Source organism: Gigantopelta aegis, chromosome 9 (genome assembly GCF_016097555.1).
Source record: "Gigantopelta aegis isolate Gae_Host chromosome 9, Gae_host_genome, whole genome shotgun sequence".
In the NCBI taxonomy this organism is placed as follows: Eukaryota; Metazoa; Mollusca; class Gastropoda; order Neomphalida; family Peltospiridae; genus Gigantopelta; species Gigantopelta aegis.
The window spans coordinates 51,179,543-51,196,682 of NC_054707.1; the positions used below are offsets into that span (position 1 = coordinate 51,179,543).

At 38.6% G+C, this 17,140-nt stretch overlaps 1 protein-coding gene across 1 annotated transcript; it reads right to left on the minus strand.

The window, feature by feature from the left end:
- Positions 1–1,169: 1,169 nt before the first annotated feature.
- LOC121381136 (partner of Y14 and mago-like) lies at positions 1,170–6,882 on the minus strand. Its single transcript, XM_041510281.1, has 3 exons — positions 6,764–6,882; positions 4,346–4,442; positions 1,170–2,443 (listed from the first exon to the last, which is right to left on the minus strand). The coding sequence occupies exons 1-3, from the start codon at positions 6,870–6,872 to the stop codon at positions 1,999–2,001; spliced, it is 651 nt and encodes a 216-aa protein (XP_041366215.1). The 5' UTR covers positions 6,873–6,882; the 3' UTR covers positions 1,170–1,998.
- Between the last annotated feature and the right edge of the window lie 10,258 nt (positions 6,883–17,140).

Genomic DNA, 17,140 nt, shown 5'->3' on the forward strand with positions numbered 1-17,140 from the left:
TACTTTTACTCCGAGTGGTAGCCAGTACTAAGATATGATGGACAGAGATAACAGGTAATAATGGTTGAGCAGTCCTCTGGGCACAATGCATCTTGTATCTCTCATTTGACATCCAATAACCGATGATTAATACATCAATGTGCTCTAGTAGTGTCATTATACATCCACAAATGTCACAACAGTTTTTTTGCCCAATTACATGGGTTCTTCAATTCTATTTACAAATTATGTTATGGGAAAATATTACATTTATTACCCACCTGATAAACATAACACCACCAGCTGTGTGTTAGTTATAACACCACCAGCTGTGTGTTAGTTGTGAAATGATGTCAGTTTGGTAGTCAACATTATATTTCCTTGTTTTAGCTCTGTGCATTCCCATGTATGTTGAGATGTGTTTGAAGTAATTGTCAGAGTTAACATTATTTGAAGGTGGGTAATAAATAAAATACCAAACATGAATAGTATTCTATATATATTTACATTCAGTAATTTTCTGCATTATATATATACGTATATATAAACAGCTTTAAATAACAATTAAACAAATTAAAAATACCCAACAAATTATAAAGTAATATTTATTAAAAACCCTTTTTCAGTTAAAATTTTAGAAGTAAACCAATTCACTTCTCAAATAACAATTACATTTATATCATTGTGTCCAATCAAAAAATTCTAAATTTGAAGATAGAACTATAAATTAATTGATACCATAATTGTCTTCAGAATATCAAAATTGTATCGAGTTGTGACTCAGTGTAAATACTGGTTTCCCCTCAAGAATGCTTGACTAAAAATATAAAATACACTTGTAAAATCTTCACAACGTATCCAGAGGAATAGCAGCCAATCACTTGTCAATGCGGCGAGGCCAGGATCTAGCTGATACTAGCATTCTTACATACGGTTGGGTTCAAAGATCAAATCCCTTTGGTGAACCCAATGTCTAATGTATTTCTTGATCTCAATCAGTGCCCCACAATTGGAATATCAAACATCATGGTATGTGCTGTCATGTCTGTAGGAAAAAGTTGGTTTGTTTTGTTTAACAACATCATTAGAGCACACTGATTTATTAATCATCGGCTATTGGATGTCAAACTGTTGGTAATTTTGAAATATTGTCTTATAGAGAAAACCTGCTACATTTTTCCATTAGTAGCAAGGGATTTTTTATATGCACCATCCCACAGACAGGATAGCACATATCACAGCTTTTGATATACACGTACCACTGGCTGGAACGACCACGCATCTGTAGGAAAGTGCATATAAAAGATCCCTAGTTGTTAATGGAAACATTGTAGGTTTCCTTAGGAGACTGCATAGCAATTACCAAAATGTTTGACATCCAATAACCGATTATTAATAAATGTGCTCTAGTGGTGTTATTAAACAAAACACATTTTTAACTTTTATCAATGTGGAGATGCAATTCAAACTGAAATTTTTTCATTTAGTTGCCCTTTTTAAGGGTAGGTCCATGTGCCCGTTTTTCCTTAGCCCTTCCTCCCCCCCCCCCCCCCACACACTTGGATCCACCCCTGATACCTGTGGGTGGGTGTATATTCATATAAAAATATGTCTCACTTGTAGTACATGTATATTTCAATTGTTTATGTAAACAAATAGTATGAAAATGAGAGATTGTTTGTCAAGCTGTTATTCATTATACAGAGAACCATTATTTCTGTTTGCAAGTAATATAAAAAATAAATGGATACTGCCATAGTATTGGCTTTATCCTTCAGCAGAGTGATATGTTATTCAGCTAGAATGGGGGATGGGACACAATTCAGTGACATGTACCCACAAAACAAAGACCGTCGTTGTCATTGGAATATATAAATCTTTTCTTTTTCAACGAAGAGAAAAAAACCTTCCAAAAATTAATGTAACAAGTCTTCATAGTACCAACATGTCCAGACCTCTGTGTATCATCTACACGCTGTTTTACAACTGTTTTGTTGGATTAACACCACTGAGCGTTTATCATGAGTCCTCCAACTGAAGCTCCAGATCGTCAATTTCGTCTTCAAGTGATGCTTTCTTACTAATTTTCTCCAACTGTTCCTTCTCTGGCTCTTTCAGCTCCCCAGATTGAATTCGTTTTTCAAGATCTTCAACCTGTTTCAATTTTTTCTTCAAATTTCTAATCTTTTTGGCTATATTTGTATTGCTGGTTTCATCCTTTGGCACAGACACCTTGGATGAATCTGACTGGGTATCATCCATATGAGAATTGGCCAGTGACTCACTCACGTGGTTTATACATTCTGTGTCCTTTTGCTTCTTCTTTTGCTTTCGTTTAGCATTTTTCTTTGCAGCTTTAGACATTGCACTTTCTGGTGTTTTAATTTTCTCCACATCCTCTGGAGCAAGGCCGATTGGATGAGTTGGACGACTGTTCACCCACTGCATACCTTTACTCTCGTATCTGCAATAAAATGATTATACCTCAAAATTTCTGGGTAATAGACTTAATAGTTAAAATTTATATGAATGTGTAATCTACATACATATGTCCAGGGTTTAAGCTGTCATTCGCCAAATGCAATTTAAAGTTGAACTTGGAAAATATACTTGCCAAAAGCCAATTCAAAAATCATGTGTCGCTGGCATGTGTATAGATATTATTTAAAATAATTCTGTTTAGTTAAATGTTACTTGAATTTGGCTACAGATCAAATTTACCAAATTGCTATGAATATTTTGGCATCCAGTTTAAACCCTAAACACATAAGGAAGTATTATCTGTATCTAATATCTCAGGCATCAAAGCACTTCAAAAATGGTTACCATGGTCAAGAAAGTCGATAATGGTACTCTATTATCCACAAAATCTTATTAAACAAAAATTACACCATATAAATTTGTATCCTTTGAATATATTAATCAAGTTATAAATAAAAAATTTTGTCTCCATCTCTTTAAAAAACTACTGTAATTTTATTTGACTTTTATTATTATAACAATCTGCATTATTACTCTTGAGTCCCTAATAAACATAGGGGCTGAATAAGCAGAGGGTCTGGAAAATTTTCTAAAATCAATTAAAAGTAGAGTGCGGAATTAGCATAGGGTGTGGAAATTTAAAAAAACACAATAAGAGTAGAGTGCGGAATTACCACAGGGTCTGAAAATTTAGCTAAATAGTAAACATTGACTAGTAATGAAAACAGAATACAACAGTAGTAAGATCTTGACAGTATGCACATGTGAGTGTGTGTGTGTCTGTGTGTCATATAGTCTGTCCCATCCTCCTATAAAAATGTTGGGTTTTTTTGTGTAAATTTGTTTCAGTTTGGTATGACGTAAAAATAAAAATGTTTTGGAAATAACAAAAATATACTATTGTTGTGTGTAATCTAGAAAACAAGCGGCTCAGAAATAAATAACTTGTAGTAAATTCTATAGTATGAAAAAATGTGTTCCCCGTGGAACACAATATAAACATAAGTTTCTATTATCTAATTATACAACTGTATTACTGTCACACACAATTCATTAAAACTGTAGGTGTGTTTATAGGTTTAAAATGAAATTATGATACTTGAATGTGAGGTGAGATTACAGCTTTAAAAAAAATTCAAAAAGTTCCATGCAAGAAAACCAAAACAATCCGGGTAGATGACAGCTCGCTAGATTCATCTCGATATATTTAACACATGGTAATTTATAACAAAACGCAATTTCATCAACTTAATTTTTACTTCTATCATTCTTTATTTTTAAAGCATAAGTGGGGACATGTATGATGCCAGAGGCTGGCATGCATAAATCTCAGCTGAAGATTCACAAACAATTGTAGTCATAGGCCATACCTGCTGTTGGTGGAACGCACCGGAAATGGAAAGCGGTTAGGGGATGTAACTCTGCCTAATTTGTCTCTCTAATTTCTAATAGCATTTGATAAATTAAGAATTGTAATATGCGTTGGATGCCGAATTAGCATAGGGGGTTACATTTTTTCAGATGTAATTAAATGTATGGTGCTGAATAAGCTTAAACACCAACATTTTTTCACAAATTTAATAAACATAGGTGTATGTTTAGTTGGCACTCGAGAGTACCTTCTCCCCACTTTACAAGCATTCGTAGACCGACTGAATAACAGAATCAAATTCTGTATTTTCTGTGAGTTTTACAAACAGCATACACATTAGATATATTAGTAATGAAAAGTTAAAGTTTGTTTTGTTTGACATCACTAGTGCACATTGAGTATCAGTAATGATGAACCATTTATAATTCAGAATTTTCACTGATTGTGGTGTATACCAAACATATTGGTAAATATCGCAATTGGTGAAAATTCTGAATGGAAACTTGAACCTACACTGGGACCTCTTCCTGAGGCACATATCCCTCTTTGACACGCCGAGGTTTTCTCCAGCTACCATCTGGTCGTCTACTTCCAGGAATGAACAACTCGCCTGAAAAAAATCAAGCAAATGTTCAATTTAATTTTATATAATATATATACATGTATACATATTCTTATTAATTAGAATTAGTACTTACAGTAATTCTAATCAGTAACTATACTATATGTGAGAATTTATTTAAAGCAGCATTATGTGCATGGTAGATTAGCAAATGTGTATTGAGGAGTAATATTAATATATTATGTAACCCGAGTCATACAGTCAGTAGTAAATTTATTTTACATTTAATTTATAAAAATTTACTTGGTCGTTCACAGACATTTTTTTACCAGAAGTGATACAACAGATGGTTGGGTGGGGGGGATTGTGTTTGACCCTTTTTCTTTTATATATTGTATAAACACTTAAGTGCCTTAAAGATCACTACAAGCCCTAGCTACAGTATTGTAACGAAAACTTTTGTCTGCATCTCAGTTGCATCTTGCAATTGCTGTCATTGAGATATAGACTGTCGTTGGTTGGGGGCGTCACCGATGGCACTTTTGTGCTGCCAGATAAAAGGTACTGCCATCGGTAATGCTCTTCACCGATGACAAAATGTATAAACGTGTATTAACATTATCTGCCAGTATTTAACACGGGTGTTTGGGTCCTGGTTGGAGTTAATGGTTGTTTAGTTAGTACCACTTGATGGAACTAGTCATGAGTGTACCCTGTATTGTACAATATATATTCTCACTGCATTTATGTTATGCCGCCCTTTTTCACGTTTGGCAACCCCCTTTATTTTTCTGCGGCACTCTTTATTTTTCAGCATCTTGCTATAATTTACAGCACCCAGCCCAGTATCCATTTGTATGTTTGATACAAACAATAAAAGTTGTATTTTATTTGAGCAATGAAAACATTTTATTTTTACCGTTTCGGCAATCTCTAACTGAAAAACCTTTTATTTGGCACCAAATTTGTCACGTGATAAGAATGGTCATTCTGTCTATTGTGTCCACTAACTCTAAGACTTGTCTGATATGTTATCCTCAATTGCAGATTTAAATGGTCGTAACTGATGATTTTTACTTACTGTCATTTGTTTATTCAGCAATTCTTTATAAAATATTGCAAACATTTAAAATTGGGGGTGGGTGGGGGATATCACCGCTAATAAAAAAAACGGAAGTAGTAGTGTTCATTATTAAAATCATTTATCTTGGGTACCAAATAATATATACACCACCTTTACAAAAACAAAACTACTTGTTTATCACCTGTCAATATTAATGCGATCGATTCATTCAATGAAGATGGAAATAAAAAGAACAGAAAAATGTTATCCAACAGTTGGGAATCACTTAAAAAAAACCTCTTTATTGTTTTTCAAATCTCTTAAAATCTTTATTAAAATAATATTAAAACTTTGATCCGTTTATCAAAACAAATAAATGTCAGACAGACAATATCTCTGCAGCAGTTACAGGGGCCGTCTCATACCAAGCGACGTTACAACATGGATTAGTTTCTTTTTGTGTTTCTGCGATGGAATATGCATGCTGTAAAGAACGTTTCGAGGATAAAAGTGGACGGCTGCGTAGAACAGGAATTTGTACATGGCATTAGCCAAATCTTCCATGTTGTAATGTCGCTTGGTATGAGACGGTCCCTGTAACTGCTGCACAAGGTGGAATCGCCCAGTGGCGACCACGTGATCTACATCTCGAAATAGATCGCCGAGCTTTGTAATTGTTGCGACGGAGTGTCACGAAGCGTAGCTGAATGTGGGTGCTGTCAGGTTTTTTTTTCTGTAGTATGTGTATTAGTGATTAATATGTGGATTTTTTTGTATCAGTTAACTCGAAAATGATCGATGTAACGGTATTTGACGTCAAATATAGGATTGTTGTGGTATTAGAGCGGGAATCTTTGCCTACCGTTTGGTAGTCAGGAATTGCCAAAAATATACATAGGTTGGTCTCTGACTGTAATGAGAGCGTATTTATGTCCAAATGTCCGTCTAGCTCTCTTACAGTCAGAGTACTCGGGCTAGCTGAAAACATGTCAGTTTCACTCGCTTCGCTACTCATCTTGCGTGCGCCTTCCGCGCGAGTTTGTTTGACGGATTTTTGTTGTCGGCAACCTAAATTTCCGTTCCGTATGGAGGTCGGCGAGTGAAGTATGAATCAACCTTTACAGTCAGAGTACTCGGGCTATACTATCAGTGACTGTTTTGGTAACATGATGATGCTATTGATTCTTGAATGATTGGTCAGGCGAGATTGCACCTTTAAAAAAAAATAAAAGATGCCGTAAAACATGCATCACAATTGTTAAAAATATATGTGTTGCTACGTAAAATAAAATGACTATTGTATTACCAGTCTTTTCATCCCGAACTACGCCACTTCTTTCTTCAGAAACTGCGGCCATTTCCAAACATATTCTAGAGTTACATCCCTTGTTTATATTAACCAAGTGGTCCCGCATTACAGCTAGAAAACACGGCTACCATTATAACATATTTTAATTACAAATATAAAAGTATTATGTTTTATAATCATTAATATGTTAATAAAATATATTGACTTATAATTTTACTATTCTTGTGACCATGACAAATTGTCAGGCCCGTACGCAGAAATTTATATGAGGGGGTGCGTAATCGACGGCCCAATGGGCCGGAGTTGCTAGGGGGCTCCGGGAGCATGCCCCTCCGAAATTTTTAAAAATCTAGAATGCAGGAGATGCATTTTCCTGCATTCTGGGAAGTCAGTTTGAAACGTTTCTTTGCCTCAAAATATGTCAAATATATTTTTTACACATCCACGGACGGACCTCGGCAGACTATGGGGGGTGCTAGTAGGCCTACTGGACAACATGCATAGGCCTACTAGCGAATTCGTTCACTGTCCACAGTTATTTAGTATCATCCGAATTAGATTATACTAGGCACACTTTCATAAATATATTTACAAAATATTATAACTACAGTTTTAACATAAAAATAATTCCTTGTCTCTGGTTAGTCCGAGTAGGCTACTCTGACGTGGGAAAGCTAGACGGACGTTTGGACGGTTATAATTGCTCTTCATAACAGTATTTCACCTCATTTCATTATTATTTATTTCAACTTATTTTCGTGCTTATATCCAATTAAGGTTCAAGCACGCTGTCCTGGACACACACCTCAACTATCTGGGCTGTCTGTCTAAGACAGTGGGTTGGTTGTTAGTGAGAGAGAAGAGGGTGTAGTGGCCTTACACCTACCCAATGATCTCTTAAGAACTCGCTCTGGGCTGGAGCCGGTACCGGGCTACGAACCTTGTACCTACCAGCCTGTAGTCCGATGGCTTAACCACGACGCCACCGAGGCCGGTTTATCTCATTTCAAGTTATTTTCGTGCTTATATTCAATTAAGATTTAAGAGCACGCTGTCCTGGGCACACATCTCAGCTATATGGGCTGTCTGGTCTTACACCTATACCCACCGAGTCGTTAAAACTCGCTCTGGATGAGAGCCGGTACCAGGTTGCGAACCCAGTACCTACCAGCCTTATATCCGATGGCTTAATAATTATATATATCCTGTCTTAAGCGGCCACACAAGGGAGTAGATAAAAGTGGCCGCTTAAGACAGGTGACCGCTGATTACAGGTTGCCACATATAGTCTTTAAAACATTTTTTTTTCTTTTCTTGTTTTACCGTCTGTACTGCTAATCAATGTTGACTATAAATCAACTTTATCAATATTATAAATCAATGTATTAAATTAACCGTTCTAAACAAGTTTGTTTTCTTTTTGTATTTAATTATTTAACCCCTACTTCATGCAGTGTATTTTCACAGTAAGTGAATCTACAAATATTAAGCGTAGCCTGCCCAGAGGCAATTAGATGCATTGCAGTCATACTTTCTTAATTGATACAGTAGAGATGTCGGGACTGAATGGGTACTAATATTCCTGAAGGTGTGAAGATCGGTTATTTGCTGCACCTTATCTCTGTTGTTAAAATACCCCTTTTGTATAACAGTAAACATTTAATGTGGCCGATTAATACAGGGATTTTAGCGATTTGGGATCCGATTTAGGTGGCCGCTGGCTGCGTTAGACAGGTGACCGCTTATCACAGATGGCCGCTAGGACAGGTTTGACTGTATATATATATATATATATATATATATATATATATATATATATATATATATATATATATATATATATATATATATATGCAAGTATATGTGCGTGCGTGCGTGTGTGCGTGCGTGAGTGTGTGTATGTATATACGGCGTTTTTTCGACAACATCTATTATATACCCCATGACGAAATGAAAATGAAATGAAAATCAATAATATGTACCTCTAATGGCACCGTAGACAGCATTTTTAGCGAGGGGATCGAAATTTCATGTAGACGGAACTCATCAAACGCGAGCGCCGTAGACGAGGGGGGTGGGGGGGGGGGGGTATATATATATAGAACCCCTTGCCAAACAATGTTATGACGCTAGTTACACTCGAGAATAAAACACTAACGTAATGTACGTTAACAAATTGCACTAAGTTGTGGTATGCATGTATAATGGTTTCCGTGTTACTGTGTGTGTAGATTTCAGAGGATGTTTGTGATTGTGTGATATTATTATCGGAAAGGACAGGTCGCGTAATTGGGCACGAAGGCGTATGTGTTTTCGAGCATTTAAATTGTCGATTTGATGTTTTTGTCAAGTGTGACAGAGCTGCGCTCATGTGTCTCAGCTGATTTCTTGAGCATTCTCTGCTATAACCTCTAATAGAAGCTTCGGTTTTGTGGCCTGTCATATACATTATGTGTCTCAGTTCAAAACCTGAGTCGTTTAAAGCCTTAATTGTCACTGTCACTCACAGTGCAGACAATATTGGGATAAAAATAGAAACGATGGAATCCTCGGGGAATCCGTTGTTGACGTAATTGATAAAAAGTAGTTCCTGTAATAACATTTAGTTTTTACTTGTTTACCGAAAAAGTGCAGTTTACACGTTCATGGAAGAATGAACGTTTTTTTGTTTTAGATAACGTGCTAGCATTTTAACCAATCCAGACGTCTATTACAAAACAGTAATTATAAAATGGAATTATATATATATACTCTGTCAAAAAAGAAACGCATAGGCGAAATATTCATGGAATTATCTCTTTAATACATAGTGACATAATTTAGTTATTTATGATCGTATCACACTCAAATTTGACATGAGTATGTGACAATGTTCTTGCTATGTTTTCGTCACCAAACAGCGTCGCACGAAGGCGATGAAATCAGTACCTTGTGTGTCCACCAGCAGCAGCAGCAATCACTGCGCGACATCTCCTTGGCATAGACTGAATGCGTCTCTGAATCCGGGCACGTGAAATCCTAGCCCATTCTTCCTGCAGTGCATGTGACAGTTGATGCTCCGGTTCACGCTGGCGTACACGTCTGTCCAGTTCGTCCCATAGATGTGCAATGAGGTTGAGATCTGGCGATCTTGATGGCCATGGCAGCGCATTAATGTTCGCATTCTGTAGGAAATCCATTGTTACACGTGCCGTATGCGGCCTAGCATTGTCCTGCTGAAAGAGTTCTCTCTGTCGATCCGAAATGGGAAGCATGTGTCGGCGAAGAATTGCACCCCGGTAGCGTACAGCTGTCAGGTTGCCTTGTATGAACACAAACCGGCCTCGGTGGCGTCGTGGTTAGGCCATCGGTCTACAGGCCGGTAGGTACTGGGTTCAGATCCCAGTCGAGGCATGGGATTTTTAATCCAGATACCGACTCCAAACCCTGAGTGAGTGCTAAAAATGATCTGGTTTAACAAAGGCCATGGTTTGTGTTATCCTGCCTGTGGGAAGCGCAAATAAAAGATCCCTTGCTGCTAATCGGAAAGAGTAGCCCATGAAGTGGCGACAGCGGGTTTCCTCTCAAAATTGTGTGGTCCTTAACCATATGTCTGACGCCATATAACCGTAAATAAAATGTGTTGAGTGCGTCGTTAAATAAAACATTTCTTTCTTTCTTTGTATGAACACAAGTTCACTTCTGCCGGTGTATGAGATGACTCCCGACATCATGACACTCTCTCCACCGAATCTGTCAACTTGGGCGACGCAGTTTTTTGCAAAACGTTCAATGCGGCGTCTGTAAACACCTTGTCGTCCATCACGTCGCTGTAGAAGGAAACGTGACTCGTCGCTGAACCATATTCGCTGCCAGTTTCCCAAGTTCCACCCATGTACATTTGTGCACCAGGGAACACGTAAATGTCGATGTTGACGTCGCAGGACGGGGCCAACATACGGTCTCTTAGCACGTAAACCAGCTTCTCGAAGTCGGTTCCAAATGGTTTGTGCAGACACCCTTCTCAAACCAGGTATGCGTCCAGCAGTGTTCATTGCTGTGGCAATTCGGTGACGCAAGCGCAGAACCCGGATGTAGCGATCTAGTGCTGCAGTTGTTATGCGAAGTCTTCGACTTCTGGGTCGGTCTTCAGCTAATTGAAATTGCCGATACCTGTCCCAGAGACGAGAAATGGTGCTCTGATGGACATTCATGTGGTGTGCGACTGCTGACTGCGATTCACCTAACTGGAGGCGGCCTATTGCAATGTTTCGATTCGGCGGACTTAGACTTGGCATCTTGTAACTCGTCTACGTCGAAATGGAAATGAGGCATCATTGCGAACATCGCACCTTTAAATACCCACCACTACCACAATCGTTTCCCCGAGTTTCACGTGCATTCGCCAAAATCTGACCATTTCATGCTGATTTCCTGCAATTGTCGCACAACGTGCGTTAAATTTGTTTTAGGATGCATTTGGGCATGCTGTCCAATTCCAGGAACATTAAAGGGACATTCCTGAGTTTGCTGCAATTTTATGATGTTATCGACTAACAGAGTCTTTTTAAACGATTATAATTACATCAAATATATTTTTCTGCATAAAATATTGCTGCCTGTATATTAAATGTGTTTTAATTGCATAAAATATATTTTTTCGTACGTACGAAGTTATTTGAAGACAAAATTCAGTTTGGGCTTCTTACAAATATTAAGACGACCAGAAACACATTGAATATACAGACACTGATATTCTAAACAAGAAAATATATTTAATATGTTTAATCGTAGAATTATTTTATTTTTCGAAAACATCTTACAATGCAGCAAACTCAGGAATGTCCCTTTAACAAAAATGGTCATTCAGCAACATTGTAAAAAACCCCACGATATTTTGTAAAATCAAACACTTTTCTTCTTTCCCTATCACCTATGCGTTTCTTTTTTTGACAGAGTATATATATATATATATATATATATATATATATATATATATATATATATATATGTATGTATATATCTATATACACTGACACACAATTAAAACGCAAAAACAACTTTACATTACAAATAACGACACACTATTAATGAATTGATGGATAATGTAATATAACATTAATGACTGGTATTCATGAGATACATTCACATGGAGACATGGCCAGTTATCATCAGTAATCGAGTTGCATTCGTAATCGAAAAGTTCAACCCCCCCCCCCCCCCCATATCAAGGTCAGTATCTGGTGTGTCCACCATTGTCCCGTGAGCATTGTCACGTGAGGACGTTACGCGGTGGTGGCTGGCAGTGACGTACACGACGTCCTAACTCATCCCATATGTGTTCAATTGGGTTCAAATCCGGTGAAACGGCGGGCCAGTTCATAACGGTGATACCGGCTTGTTGCAGGAGTGCCTGGGTAATTCTTGCAGTATGTGGACGGGCATTGTTTTGTTGAAGCAGAAGGGGACCTCCTGGTCTTCGGTGACGGCGCAAAAGTGTCTGGAGAACTGGTCTTAGAATAACGTCAACATAACGCTGGGCTGTAAGGGCATCGTGGACAATGATGAGATCACTCCTGAAATCACAGCAAACAGCCCCCCCATACCATCAGACAACCGCCGCCAAACCGATCACGTTCCCTCACACATCCGTCAGCGTACCGTTCATGGAGTCTCCTGTACACACTGCTCTTCCATCGACAAAGGAGACAGAGAAACGGGACTCATCTGAGAAAACAATGCTCCGGTGAAAGGCTGGTGGATGATTACCATTCTGGAGAGCAAACTGTAGTCTCGCAGGACGATGTCGCGGTGTCATATTACCGTTGTACGGGTGTCTGCATCTGAGTCCAGCCGTTCTGAGTCGACAGATGACCGTCATCGGATGGATAGGCCTTCCATGACGTCCTATCGTGTTGCTTGCTGTCATCGTCGCAGTTCTGAACTGGTCACGGAGGTGGTGTCGTCAAATCTGCCGATCTTGGCGTGGGGTCGTAACGGGACGTTGACCAGGTCGAGGTCGACCACGGACACTCCAGGGCCGGTATTTATAAAGATTCTTAGAATTTTTAAAGAAATGTGAAAATATTCTTAAAATTATTTTTAAAATTCATCTGAGACAAACTTTTAGTTTAGTCTAAGTAAAACACTAAGAAAATTCTCAGATGGAATTCCTTTTGTTGTTAGGGGATATTCCCGTTTATATTTAATATCACATGTCAAAAGAAGCAGATGAACCCTCAAACATCAACGAGTAGAGCTGCAACATGACGGAAGCAAGCAAACCGAAGCGTAAACCGAACTGGACTGAAGATGAAACATTGAGTCTTGTTCGTTTGGTGGACGAGAGAAAATATTCGTCTGCGTCGCCCTCCAATCCCTATTATGGCAGCCATTTTGTCCAAGATAAGAATTCTTAACCCAACTTCAGGGTCCTTCATATGACTCCTAACTTTTTCTCAATTCTAAGAGCAATCTGAGAGCAATTCTTACATTTAAGAGAAATTCTTAGGGATTCTAAGAATTATTTTAAAATTCTTATATTTAAGAGTAATTCTTAGGAGTTCTGAGAATTTTCTTATATTTAAGAATTCTTAAGCATTTAAGAATCTTTATAAATACCGGCCCTGGTCTGTTGATGACGTTCAACAAGTCGTCCAATAAATGATGGATCCTAGCAACTTGGCTTTGCGAAGTCACCCCTTGAACCATGCCCAACGCTCACTCCCTTTGTTCTTCTCTGAGTCGTGGCATTCTTAATGTGACGAGGAATATGACACCGCTAGGTGACTTTTATGTGTCCACATACTGGCATTTCACGTGCATTGCATGCAGCATGATTGAGCATGTAATGAATGCATTTCACACCATTTTGTGTTTCTGCTATTGTATGTGTAACGAGAACAAAACCAGGATTAAAACCCAGACAAAAGTAACAATCCTCTCATAAATTGTTATTTTAAGTCTAATAAATATATTTTTCATTAATCACAACAAAATATTGAAAAATATCTCTTTTGCGTTTTCATTGTGTGTCAGTATATATATATATATATATATATATATATATATATATATATATATATATATATATTTTACTCTTCAAAAAAGAAAGAAAGAAACGCATAGCACATATTTTTCATAACATTAATAACACAATAGTAAATGTTTTATTATAATCTTATTCAACAGCTAGTGGAAATGATATCTTACAATTATGGAGCTGACAAAACGCATTATTTGACGTCCGCAATATCTTATTCAATGGTTGTAGAGCTAACATTTTCCACGTACAAATCATGCACGTATAGCACGTGCACTACCCCTTGACAGAAAATTGTGTTGCATTCACACAAACATTATCGACAGTGTCTCTACGTAACACTGAAATTATGCCCAGGCTTAAGAAGCTCAACGTAACAATGCAATTGGCCAGATGGAAGCCGGGGAGTGGCAATAAGCAGTTACACGTGTTTTGTACAATATCTAGGCTTTGACACCGTTATCAGCAAATTGGAGCGTCACGTGATCGCCCCAGAGTTACAACAGCGGCAAAAGACAGGTACATACGCTTACGGCACTTCGCGACAGACTCCCGACATCATGACACTCTCTCCACCGAATCTGTCAACTTGGGCGACGCAGTTTTTTGCAAAACGTTCAATGCGGCGTCTGTAAACACCTTGTCGTCCATCACGTCGCTGTAGAAGGAAACGTGACTCGTCGCTGAACCATATTCGCTGCCAGTTTCCCAAGTTCCACCCATGTACATTTGTGCACCAGGGAACACGTAAATGTCGATGTTGACGTCGCAGGACGGGGCCAACATACGGTCTCTTAGCACGTAAACCAGCTTCTCGAAGTCGGTTCCAAATGGTTTGTGCAGACACCCTTCTCAAACCAGGTATGCGTCCAGCAGTGTTCATTGCTGTGGCAATTCGGTGACGCAAGCGCAGAACCCGGATGTAGCGATCTAGTGCTGCAGTTGTTATGCGAAGTCTTCGACTTCTGGGTCGGTCTTCAGCTAATTGAAATTGCCGATACCTGTCCCAGAGACGAGAAATGGTGCTCTGATGGACATTCATGTGGTGTGCGACTGCTGACTGCGATTCACCTAACTGGAGGCGGCCTATTGCAATGTTTCGATTCGGCGGACTTAGACTTGGCATCTTGTAACTCGTCTACGTCGAAATGGAAATGAGGCATCATTGCGAACATCGCACCTTTAAATACCCACCACTACCACAATCGTTTCCCCGAGTTTCACGTGCATTCGCCAAAATCTGACCATTTCATGCTGATTTCCTGCAATTGTCGCACAACGTGCGTTAAATTTGTTTTAGGATGCATTTGGGCATGCTGTCCAATTCCAGGAACATTAAAGGGACATTCCTGAGTTTGCTGCAATTTTATGATGTTATCGACTAACAGAGTCTTTTTAAACGATTATAATTACATCAAATATATTTTTCTGCATAAAATATTGCTGCCTGTATATTAAATGTGTTTTAATTGCATAAAATATATTTTTTCGTACGTACGAAGTTATTTGAAGACAAAATTCAGTTTGGGCTTCTTACAAATATTAAGACGACCAGAAACACATTGAATATACAGACACTGATATTCTAAACAAGAAAATATATTTAATATGTTTAATCGTAGAATTATTTTATTTTTCGAAAACATCTTACAATGCAGCAAACTCAGGAATGTCCCTTTAACAAAAATGGTCATTCAGCAACATTGTAAAAAACCCCACGATATTTTGTAAAATCAAACACTTTTCTTCTTTCCCTATCACCTATGCGTTTCTTTTTTTGACAGAGTATATATATATATATATATATATATATATATATATATATATATATATATATATGTATGTATATATCTATATACACTGACACACAATTAAAACGCAAAAACAACTTTACATTACAAATAACGACACACTATTAATGAATTGATGGATAATGTAATATAACATTAATGACTGGTATTCATGAGATACATTCACATGGAGACATGGCCAGTTATCATCAGTAATCGAGTTGCATTCGTAATCGAAAAGTTCAACCCCCCCCCCCCCCCATATCAAGGTCAGTATCTGGTGTGTCCACCATTGTCCCGTGAGCATTGTCACGTGAGGACGTTACGCGGTGGTGGCTGGCAGTGACGTACACGACGTCCTAACTCATCCCATATGTGTTCAATTGGGTTCAAATCCGGTGAAACGGCGGGCCAGTTCATAACGGTGATACCGGCTTGTTGCAGGAGTGCCTGGGTAATTCTTGCAGTATGTGGACGGGCATTGTTTTGTTGAAGCAGAAGGGGACCTCCTGGTCTTCGGTGACGGCGCAAAAGTGTCTGGAGAACTGGTCTTAGAATAACGTCAACATAACGCTGGGCTGTAAGGGCATCGTGGACAATGATGAGATCACTCCTGAAATCACAGCAAACAGCCCCCCCATACCATCAGACAACCGCCGCCAAACCGATCACGTTCCCTCACACATCCGTCAGCGTACCGTTCATGGAGTCTCCTGTACACACTGCTCTTCCATCGACAAAGGAGACAGAGAAACGGGACTCATCTGAGAAAACAATGCTCCGGTGAAAGGCTGGTGGATGATTACCATTCTGGAGAGCAAACTGTAGTCTCGCAGGACGATGTCGCGGTGTCATATTACCGTTGTACGGGTGTCTGCATCTGAGTCCAGCCGTTCTGAGTCGACAGATGACCGTCATCGGATGGATAGGCCTTCCATGACGTCCTATCGTGTTGCTTGCTGTCATCGTCGCAGTTCTGAACTGGTCACGGAGGTGGTGTCGTCAAATCTGCCGATCTTGGCGTGGGGTCGTAACGGGACGTTGACCAGGTCGAGGTCGACCACGGACACTCCAGGGCCGGTATTTATAAAGATTCTTAGAATTTTTAAAGAAATGTGAAAATATTCTTAAAATTATTTTTAAAATTCATCTGAGACAAACTTTTAGTTTAGTCTAAGTAAAACACTAAGAAAATTCTCAGATGGAATTCCTTTTGTTGTTAGGGGATATTCCCGTTTATATTTAATATCACATGTCAAAAGAAGCAGATGAACCCTCAAACATCAACGAGTAGAGCTGCAACATGACGGAAGCAAGCAAACCGAAGCGTAAACCGAACTGGACTGAAGATGAAACATTGAGTCTTGTTCGTTTGGTGGACGAGAGAAAATATTCGTCTGCGTCGCCCTCCAATCCCTATTATGGCAGCCATTTTGTCCAAGATAAGAATTCTTAACCCAACTTCAGGGTCCTTCATATGACTCCTAACTTTTTCTCAATTCTAAGAGCAATCTGAGAGCAATTCTTACATTTAAGAGAAATTCTTAGGGATTCTAAGAATTA